The sequence below is a fragment of the Moschus berezovskii genome, chromosome 6 (assembly GCF_049115385.1).
Source record: "Moschus berezovskii isolate FMDL1 chromosome 6, NW_MosBer_1.0, whole genome shotgun sequence".
In the NCBI taxonomy this organism is placed as follows: domain Eukaryota; kingdom Metazoa; phylum Chordata; class Mammalia; order Artiodactyla; family Moschidae; genus Moschus; species Moschus berezovskii.
The window spans coordinates 111,036,086-111,046,758 of NC_142465.1; the positions used below are offsets into that span (position 1 = coordinate 111,036,086).

Consider the following 10,673-nt stretch of genomic DNA (forward strand, 5'->3'; position numbering starts at 1 on the left):
TTTGAAAATACATAATGCCATAAAATTGTATACTTAAAAACAGTCAATCATGTGCATTTTACCATTTTTTTTTTCAAAGACTAAGAGCATGGACTCGAGCCAGATTGCCTGAGTTCACACCCCAGCTCTACTAACAGCTGTATGACCTTGGGTAAGTTACATAGTTTGCATCTCAGATACCTATTATTAAAACAGTAGTAACAGCAGTACCTCTACCTCATTATGAGGCTGCTGTGAAGACAAATGAAATAAAACATGAAAAGCACCAGGATAAAGTAAGAGCTGTATCAATGCTGGCTGTATTACAAATGTCTGAGTGAGGTAGCAAATTGGGGGGGGGGGGAGAAGAGGTGTACAGACTATAAGTAAGGATGCATTTTCTGCTCTCATGATTGGCACTTTATTATAGCAAAGAAGCAAAATGCTTCTCTAGTGAAGTATCTGAAAGCATGGAAGAAATGAAGAAGTTCACATGCACAAGAGTAAAATCCATCTCCAATTCTTTAGCTTTTTTTATCATACCCTCATAGAAGCTCTGTTAATAAGAGTCAACCAGGGAAAAATTAAGTAGAAAAAAACTTTTATTTCTCAAATTCTGTAGTGTAGAGGAAGACACACCAAGGGTGGCGTGGATAGAGGGCTGTCTGGAAGCAAATGGGTGATGCAAAGGTCATTCATTGACAGCTCCCAGGGTCTCTACACTGTCAGCTCTGTTGCAGGTGTTGGAGCTACAGCTGTGAATAAAACAAAGACCTCTGCCCTGCTTGAGCTTATATCCTAGTGGGAGACTAAATTCAATTTTGAAATGACAAAGCCCATGGAAAAAAACCTAAGAGTAGTTTAAAAGCCTCCCCAGTAAGAGAATGAGGGTAAATTGAAGTATTAAACAGTCACAAAAGCCTCATCATAAAGGTAAGAGGTGAGCAAAGACCTGAAGGAGGAGAAAGCAGTGACCCAAGCTGATACACAGCCAGAGTCAAGGCCCACGTGAGAAGCCTGCAGAGCACACTGAGAAACAATAAGGAAACCAGTGAGGCTGAAGCAAGTGGGGAGAAGCAGTACAGAGAGGAAAGAGAAGCCTTCTCAGTAACGTGTTACCCAAACAATTACCACCATTACATAACAACCTGCTCTGTATTCCAAGCACTTCCAGCTAAATTTCCATCAGTAATGAACGATAGAGCTCCACGGATACAGTCATGCTTCTCACCCAGGTCTGCCGATTTATGACAGCTACATGATCAGGGCGTTGACAAGAGTAAGAACTGACTCAAAAAGAAATCAAAGCCATGGCTCTGGCTTCATGTTCACAATACTCCAACAATCTAAGCAGGCCTAATACTTAAAAACACACAAAACCTTAATACTTGCATTTCTGCAGTTGAGAGATTCAGAGATTATCATGTATAACTTCATTTACTTCAAACATTTGCCATGCAAGGTATCACATCACTGTCATTAGAAAACATCACATGACCCAAGCCCTAAAGAGAGATACATGGCACGCACTTAAATTGAACACAAAGAATATATACCTTTAATAAAACTTAACAAAAGAGTAATGTCAATCAAGGCCAAAATTTCAGTCCAATGAAAAACAAAGTCCAGTTAGCAGGGGACAATTTTAACAGACAAAAAGCAGAAGCAGTATTCAACTTAGAAGCTCCCTCTCAAAGCTCCATTAAAAAGTTGAGGGACAAAAAAGCATGCTCCCAAGAGGGCAAGAAGAACGAGGGAAAAGCAAATGTCTGAGTGACACTCAAGCAAGCAGAAACAACAAACAAAAAAGCCCCAAGCAATAGAAGAGAGCCAAAGAGCAGCAACATAGAACCTAGAAAGGCTTAAGAAATGGAAGCATCAGTATGTTTAAATTTAAAAAGAACAGTGCTGACTGAAAGCCTGTATAAAAGCAGCCAGGCCTCCCCCAGTCAGCACAGCCATGCAGCCATCCCTCTTCAATCCCAGCAGAAGACTAGAGATATACTCTCAGGAGAGTCTGAAAGAAGGGACTCGAACCTAAGAAAGAAACAGGTAAGTAAACCAGACAATCAGTCTAACAGTCTCACATCCAACTAATGGCAGTTCAAAAGGAGAAAAAAGATAAATGGAAGAAATTAGCAAAGAATTAACACAAGAAAAGTTACAAAAAATCAAGGATGGGAGTTCAGATTAGAAAGATTATCAAGTGCAATAAACATACGCAATGAAAATTAACACATACCAGTGCATATCACTGTGAATTCTCAAAGTACTGGGAATAAAGATCAGGCCCTGTGTCTTAGAAAAAGTCACATACAAAGGAACAAGAATTAACATGGCATCATTCTTCTCAATAACAACAATAGAAGCTAGCTAGATTATGGAGTACAGCTTTCAAAATACAATTTTGAAGTAAAATGATTGACAATTTAGACTGCTAAACCCACCAAACTGCCAATGAAGTTTAAAAGTAAAACATTTCTAGAGAAGCAAAAAATTTACATTTCATTTACTTTCTTGCCATCAAACTAGCAGAAGAAATGTTTCACCAAAATAGGAATAAACCCAGTAACAGGAAGACCTAAAACAAGAAAAAAGGCAAATGGAATTCCCAGAATGATGATAGTGAAAGTTCTCAGCGGACCGCTGACCTTAAAAAAACCACCAGTCTGGATTGGAGTAGGAAAGAGAACTCCAGAGGAGTAACTCCAAGAAGGAAATAAAACTGACAGGTTTTCTGCTGGGTGAAACCATACTGAGATTTTATACTTCTGAAAAGATCTGAAAATAAATCTTTGATACTCAAAGAGAAAACTTACAAAATAAAAGAAGGCAAGGGGACCATTAACTCCAAGGAAAATAAAAACTGGTTCAAGGAAACAATTATAGCATGCTATTAAGAACAAGGACAAATAAAGTTATATTTATGCAGTCACAGCAATAATTGAAAAAAAAATTATCTAACTACATTATAAGGGACTAGGGCACTTGAAGGACATAAGGATTTAATTTTTATACCCACTGTCCATCTCTAATAAATCAGTATGCATATTTAAAACTAAAACAATGAAGAAAAAGCATGATCATGTTATTTGGAAATACGGAGATCAAAATCAGAAACACCTAAAAGAATTGAAAGTGATTAGCTCTAAGGAACGCTAATAGGAATGAAGATGGAGAAGTGAGAATGTTAGTTTTTACTTTAAGCCTTTTTAAAAATGTATTACTTTAACAAAAATTTCTCTTAAAATGACTAGAACATTCCTTGCTGCACTGATTATAAACGGTAACTGTTTATGTAAAATTCCACTGAATTACAGACATTCCAAGTAACACTTTTTAAAATAAAAAATAATAACCAGTGAGAAAGACAAAGTGACTTAATCAAAACAGGAAACAATCACACTGACAACGACTCACGAGACAGAAAACCTGCTTCCCATTAAAAAACAGTGGGAATCAAAGTGTGTTAAAATCATGTCTAAAATAACACAAATTCAAGAGATATTCATCAACTGTGAGCCAAAGATGATTTTTTCCCCAAAGTAAAGGGCATACCGAACAACCTAAAAATACCAGAACTCTCAGTATTCTGTGCAGTTTTCAGCCTGTGCCTCTTGCTAGAAAGTAAAATGTCCTGTTAATGAGACACTCACTTAGGGATAGAGGGCAGAGCAATGGTCAGCTTTGTGAACACTCGCTGTCTTGATCTGGGTGCTGCTGACACGAGTATACACTCGTCTAGAAAGATCAACCCAGCTGGACATTTAGGACTTGTGCATCACACTTTACATCAAGTCTCAATTTAAAGGAAAAAGGTCATATGGTGAGAAGCAGCAATCTCACTATGATATTTAAGGAAAAAAAGCATTATAAACTATAAACAATATAACTACAAATCAAAATGTCTGCCTTTCAGCTTTAAATCTCAGATTTATAAGCATTTTCAAAGGTTAGAGGGAAGAGACGTCCATGGGAACTTAAAGATGAGATTAAAATAAACTCCAGGAATCAAACTTAACACAAGATATTTGCTAATTAAGATGTACTTCATAAGTAGTAGCCTCTCTTCTATGGTCAATCAAATCCTACCTAGAAAGCAATGTTTTCCATCAAGTATATCTGAAATTCTAATTTCACAAGTTTTCTAGCCTCTGTTCTAATATCTTAACCAACTACAAGCCTCACCTTGCTCAAAGCATACAGATCCAGGATTTTTCTCTCCACCACAGGGATCTTGAGAGTAGATCCCTGAAGTTCCCAAAATTTTGCTAGTTGATCCAAGAAGTCCAATCTCACTCTGGTCATCGCCTAAGATTAATAAAATAGAAAAGTCAACAATAGGAACTAAGTTATGGTTGAAAAAATGAGTTTTACTTAACAAAGGTACTCATCTCTCAAAAGAAATTCAGACTTTTCATCACTGCTTAGGTAAACCTTATAAAATAAGTTAAAAAAAAATAGAAGCAAACTTTACTAAGTTTGCTAAACTTTACTAAGTCAAAAAAGTTAATTTATGTGAAAGGTTCTCATCTAAACAAAGCAATGTTTTGTAAAAGTTAACTTTAAGCTAATCAGAAAATTTAATAAATCAAATTATTGTTTCTAATAAGCATTCTATGCCTGATATTTCATCTGTAGAAAATATGCACACTTTAGGGATACCAACTCTCTATCTCACTGACATTAAGACTCTTCATCAAGTATCTTATTATAAGAAACTAAAGGAAAACAATAGGTATTAAAATTTTAAAAAAATCAATGTTTTACGAGCATCATAGAAAAAAAACAGCGCAACACAAGAAGCCTTAACGATCTTTAAGATCTCTCTTTTGTATCCTAAAACAGTTTTTATCCACATTGAAGCGTCCTTTGAAAATCTAGCAAGTGGAAGGAACAACTATTTAAACAAATTTCAAATTGGAAAGTTAAGACAGATCAGTAGTGTTTAAAGAAAGGTCTTAATAAATCAGATTAAGAGTCCTAAAAAGTTCTGTCAGAGGGGGACAAAAAAGTCCTCTGAAACTAGGTTTTAATAGAATAATTTTTAAAACTATTTCCCAAAAGACTACAGGATACAGAATCTTCCAACACTAACAACAAAAAAATTTAGTAGAATAAGCACCGAAGAAAGCAGATAGTTCCCCATAATCCCAGTTAAGTAGAAAAAACTGTAACTACTATAAACAACTTTTTTAAGAATCAGAAGCTTCCTTCCATTCTGTCACAATTCACATTAACTCTGAGCCTCGGTTCATGAGTTTCTCAAAGGTCTCCACCTGAAGTCCTGACATGAAGAAATCAGGAGACAGAACAGTGATAAGACAACACTCACCTCAAGCTCATTCAGGCGCTGGACTCTGGGAGTAAAACGGAAGCTTTTGACTTCACATGCAAATGGAGGCTGCCAATCCTAAATAGGGGGAAAAAATTCTTCACTATACTGGTTAATAAGCAAGGAATTCATTCTCTTAATTTATGGGATGAGTTGCCACAAATCATGATGACAACACACCAACTTACTAGTCTTCACTAGTGAGAGAGACAACATTTTTTAGATAAAATAATTTATTACTACTTCCAATTACTTACCTCTAACATTCTAATACTAAATCTTATCTATTTCCTCTTCAAGTCTCCCACTCCCATTATTTATACTGCACAATTATCCTTTCCCCAATTACTCAAGTGGAATGCAATCAGCTCATCTCAATACAGCATCGAATAATCATCCAAGTTTATCCAATCAAAAAGAAAATAGAATTTGAAAGAAATGAAGAGTAAAATTAAAGACCAAAAGATAATGTTTTAAAAGTACTTATGTAATTGGACAATGTGTTTTTTCATTCATGTGGAATGTGACACAGCACTTTAAAGTCTACATTACATAAATGTTCTCTTCAAAGCCCAGCTTCTGGGCAACCAAATTTTAAAAAAAAAAAGAAAATTAAAAAAAAAGTAAGCAAACCCACAAAACAAGGACAATTTCCAGATTGGAGACGTGGTATAACCGAAATGAGATAGCACATTTCAAGTAGAGTTCTAGAGACTACAGTTTGACTTGGTCTAAATAATACTAAATCTATTTTAAAATGTGAAAAGAAGTTTTAAAAAATTATCTTACCTTGAACTAAAGAAATCCACCAATACTGAAATTAAATTCTGCTTGTAAACATTTACTTCCAGTAATAATAACGTGACACAAAGATAAGATATATTATTTCAATTTTTTTAAGTAACAAAAAGTAGTCCATTGTTTTTTTAACCAAAAGGAACCTTGAATAGAATTTATAATTCATTAAGACAACAGAGTAAATGAACACACGGTTCAGGAAAAGCTTCAGTGCTTTAGATTTCATCACTGAGGTAATCGTGAAAAACAAAGGATTAAGTGAAAATAAATTTTTCATAAAAGTAAAGTGAAGTTCTGGGAGGATAGCAATACACATGCCATCATTCATCACAGCAAGTTATTTGTTAATCTTTTGCTTGCGAATGATGGTCAATAATCTTAACCAAACTGACTGAGCACAAGAGAAGTAGCTTGTCTGGGTTTTAGAATCAAACTGAGTGATCCAGATTTTGAAAAATTTACTTTGCCCCAAATCACACATCTGCTAAGTTATTTAACTTATCCAGACTCGCCTCATCTGTAAAATGAGACCTTATTTACCTACGAGGACTTCAAAGACTACTAAACAAAAAAAAAATCTGTAAGTGCTATGTTAGCTGCTCCTCCTCCCTCTCAGCTAACCTCTTTTTGTTCACTGCGCTGCATGCTTCTGTGGTAGTTAAAGCCGAAGCTTTTTAAAGTACAACGTATAAAAGGACAAAATTTTAATTACTAGGAGACAAAACATAAAGCAAGGTATCACTTTAAGAAGCACTCGGGCATGGCTCACAGACTTTCAGGAGCACTGAGAGTACTTGCTAGAAATGCAAATTCTAGAACTTCCATATCCAGAAACTGGTTCCAGACTGGGAATGAGGCCTAGAGATCTGCATTTTAACAAATATTCGGATGCCCCTGGGGCAAGTGGACCAGAAACACCAGTTGGAAAGCACTGGACCTAACGGGTAGAGGGAAAGAAAAAAAAAAAAAAACCCTTCTGACCTTGACCAAATCCTCAACCTCTTGGGGCACTGAGCCCCACAAAACAAGGCACAGTATCAGCTTTCCTCACCGGAAAGACCGAGGACCGTAAGCAATCTATGGGCAAACCCAGCTATCTGCCAATAGTTTCGACTCTCTATATCTTTTAAGATTTCAACGTTTTCTTCCACCTCCGTTATGGACCAATTCTTTCTAAACCTCCGAATTTTTACAACAAACGCTGCGCCTTCTGTCCCCCCGGAAGAGTTTTTTCATTGCAGCAGTAATCAGTCTGGGGTTCTTGTTTGGTGATACCACCCCCAGGGGCTAAGAGCTCAGATTACCACTTACGAAAGAAACCTTAGCCCTGAGATGAGGCCTGCGAACATTTAATCAATTAAGCGTCAACAGGGCTGGGAGAAAGCAGCAACCGTCGGAACCACACCTTTTCCTACCGTACGTAAACAAATGTACAATACACACACACACCCGCGGGTCGGGCTGTCGATTCACAACACTTCCATCACCTTACAGGCCAACGAAAGGCCGAAGGCCTTTGTTACCCTTACCCACAGCCCACGAAGGGAAGGAGAGTATCGGCTCCCAAGTTCTGGGCAGAGGGGCCCCGGGGACATCCCTCTCTCGCCTTCGGACCAGCCGACATTAAAACCCCAAAGAAACCAAAGCGGAAACAGAGAAACTCAGCGTCCAGGTGTAGAGAGACCAGGGCGAGCGAACGTGAAAGCACAGCGGACCGGAAGGCCGCTCTGAGGCGGTCGGCACTCCGGTACCTTGGGAGGTCGGATTTTGCAGATGCCGGTTTTCTCCGCCATGGGCCGGATGCGGCCGATGAAGCTGAGCGGATCTGTGAACTCCTCCCAGCTGGGCTCAAACACCGGGCACTCCGGGGGCGGCACGAACTCCGCCGCGTAGCCCCCCGGCCCCACGCCCGCCATGGCGGTACCGGGGCCCGCGGCGCGGGTGGAGAAGGGCTGGGCTGGGGCCCCGCCGGTCGCACTCACGTCCCCTGACAGGGGCCGAAGCTCATCTTCTCTGAGACCAGCCCCACACCGGCAGACCGACCCCGCTTCCTCTAGCGTTTGTTTTTGTTTCCTTCAGGATTTGTTCCCCCTCTCCGGTCGACGTTCGCCGGAAGTCAGCGTGCAGCCAAATCCCTCCGCCGCCAGAAAACAGGATTCCTCCGTAACGACGCTCTCCTGAGCGACCTTCCTTCCCCTTCCCTCTCCGGCAGCTCGGCTCGCTCCTGAGTTCCTCCTGTGCCGAAGTTCCGCGCTGTCCACGACTCCCGGCGGCACAGCCCCGCGGCCCCTCCTACTGGGCGGTAGGGGAGCGGCCGGTCTCACGGGGCGCTCTTCCGGCGCGGAGGACGCGTAATGCGCCGGGGGCAGAGGTTCTGCTTCCGGCAAGCTGAGCTGGGCCGCTCTTTGTGTACGTACGGACCGGAACTGCTTGTCTTTGCCCGGCTGCCTGTTTCAACTTCCGTGTCCGCCTGTTTCTAGATAACTACGCTTTCTAGCGTTTTTTTTTTAGTCCTTTTATTGTTACTGTCCCTTTCTCATCCCACTCGGCCACTTTTAATCCGCCCCATCTCCATGGCAACAGTTTGAGGTTCAGCCATCCCAGCATATCTCTTACCGGCCGGCCCTCGCCACCATCCAGGAATTGATTTTCGTCCACAGAGAAGCAGCGGCTGTTGACTTTGCTTTTCCAACCATTGACAACCCCGACAGCTTCTCAACAGCAATGGCTCTCTGGCAGCCATGCTCCATAGGCCTTTCTCAGTTTTCTGTAACAGCTACGCCAACTGTTCCGGCCCTGCTTGTCAAACATTCTATGCCAGAGTCCATCTCCACTTCCTGCAAGTTGTGGAGAGTAACGCAGGAAGGACTAAAGAAGAAACTGTGAAAGGGCAGTTCTTGTATCTATTGGAAGGAAGACTTAACTTCCCAGGGCTTGTTCCAATGCTCCTCTTGCAATCTCAACTTCCCCCACGAACTAAATTACCACCTATGACTCTCAAATCTGTACTTCCAGCCTGGACTCCTCTACTAAGCTACAAATCAATATATCTTTCTACCTACCAGACAACTCCACTCTGGTAAACCATGAACTCGTAGTTCCCCACTGGTTTTTTTTTCAGTATTTCCAGTTTCCACGGATGACTTCATTCATCTACTCATTTGACCTGAGCCAGAAATCTAGAAATAATCCTTAACTCCTCCTCCCTCACTAAGCATAATCTGATGTTGAGAAGTTTGCACAGAGGGATGGATTGAGAATGACCCTGGGACATTTATTTAACTTCTATGCAGAGTACATCATGAGGAACGCTGGGCTGGAAGAAGCACAAGCTGGAATCAAGATTGCCGGGAGAAATATCAGTAACCTCAGATATGCAGATGACACCACCCTTATGGCAGAAAGTGAAGAAGAACTAAAAAAGCCTCTTGATGAAAGTGAAAGAGGAGAGTGAAAAAGTTGGCTTAAAGCTCAACATTCAGAAACTAAGATCATGGCATCTGGTCCCATTACTTCATGGGAAATAGATGGGGAAACTGCAAACAGTGTCAGACTTTATTTTGGGGGGCTCCAAAATCCCTGCAGATGGTGAGTGCAGCCATGAAATTAAAAGACGCTTACTCCTTGGAAGGAAAGTTATGACCAGCCTAGATAGCATATTAAAAAGCAGAGACATTACTTTGCCAACAAAGGTTCGTCTAGTCAAGGCTACGGTTTTTCCAGTGGTCATGTATGGATGTGAGAGTTGGACTGTGAAGAAAGCTGAGCACCAAAGAATTGATGATTTTGAACTGTGGTGTTGGAGAAGACTTGAGAGTCTCTTGGCCTGCAAGGAGATCCAACCAGTCCATTCTGAAGGAGATCAGTCCTGGGTGTTCATTGAAAGGACTGATGCTAAAGCTGAAACCGCAATACTTTGGGCACCTCATGCGACGAGACGAGTTGACTCGCTGGAAAAGACTCTGATGCTGGGAGGGATTGGGGGCAAGAGGAAAAGGGGACGACAGAGGATGAGATGGCTGGATGGCATCACCAACTCAATGGACATGAGTTTGAGTGAACTCTGGGAGTTGGTGATGGACAGGGAGTCCTGGCGTGCTGTGATTCATGGGGTCGCAAAGAGTTGGACACAACTGAGCGACTGAACTGAACTGAACAAATAAATATACTATTCTCAGTGGCCATAAGGTCTTAAAAAGTAGTGAAGGGAGAGTGTGTAAGGGTGTTAAGTGGGGATAGAGCGACCAGAGACAGTTTCAAGGCTGATGACATCAGAATAGAAGCTATGTTATATATAATGACAACTTGCTACCTCGATATCAAAGGGTATGAGTTACTTCAAATTAAGATGATATTTGCATTGGCCTTGGTAAAAATTTTATGGGTGAGGGTTCATGGAAAGGGTAAATTCAGATTTTCTTTAAAAAGTGTGAGCCAAAGCTGCAAAGTGCATGCTGCATTTAGGAAAAAACTGGTTATTTATTGTAATAGAGATAGGTGGGGTCAGATTATGGCAAAGTTTAAATGCCCTGTTACTATCTGGATTTCATCCTTTACTCTG

At 40.5% G+C, this 10,673-nt stretch overlaps 1 protein-coding gene across 3 annotated transcripts in view; it reads right to left on the minus strand.

Moving 5' to 3' along the window:
- KDM5A (lysine demethylase 5A) overlaps positions 1 to 8,436 on the minus strand; it is a 66,251-nt gene extending 57,815 nt beyond the window's left edge. For all 3 annotated transcript variants that reach the window (XM_088837420.1, XM_088837419.1, XM_088837421.1), the window contains exons 1-3: positions 7,864 to 8,436; positions 5,315 to 5,392; positions 4,168 to 4,290 (exon numbers count right to left, since the gene is read on the minus strand). In XM_088837420.1, the coding sequence (XP_088693546.1) occupies positions 4,168 to 4,290; positions 5,315 to 5,392; positions 7,864 to 8,028 (366 nt within the window). In that variant the 5' untranslated portion in view covers positions 8,029 to 8,436. The remainder of the gene's footprint in view (positions 1 to 4,167; positions 4,291 to 5,314; positions 5,393 to 7,863) is intronic.
- Positions 8,437 to 10,673: the final 2,237 nt, after the last annotated feature.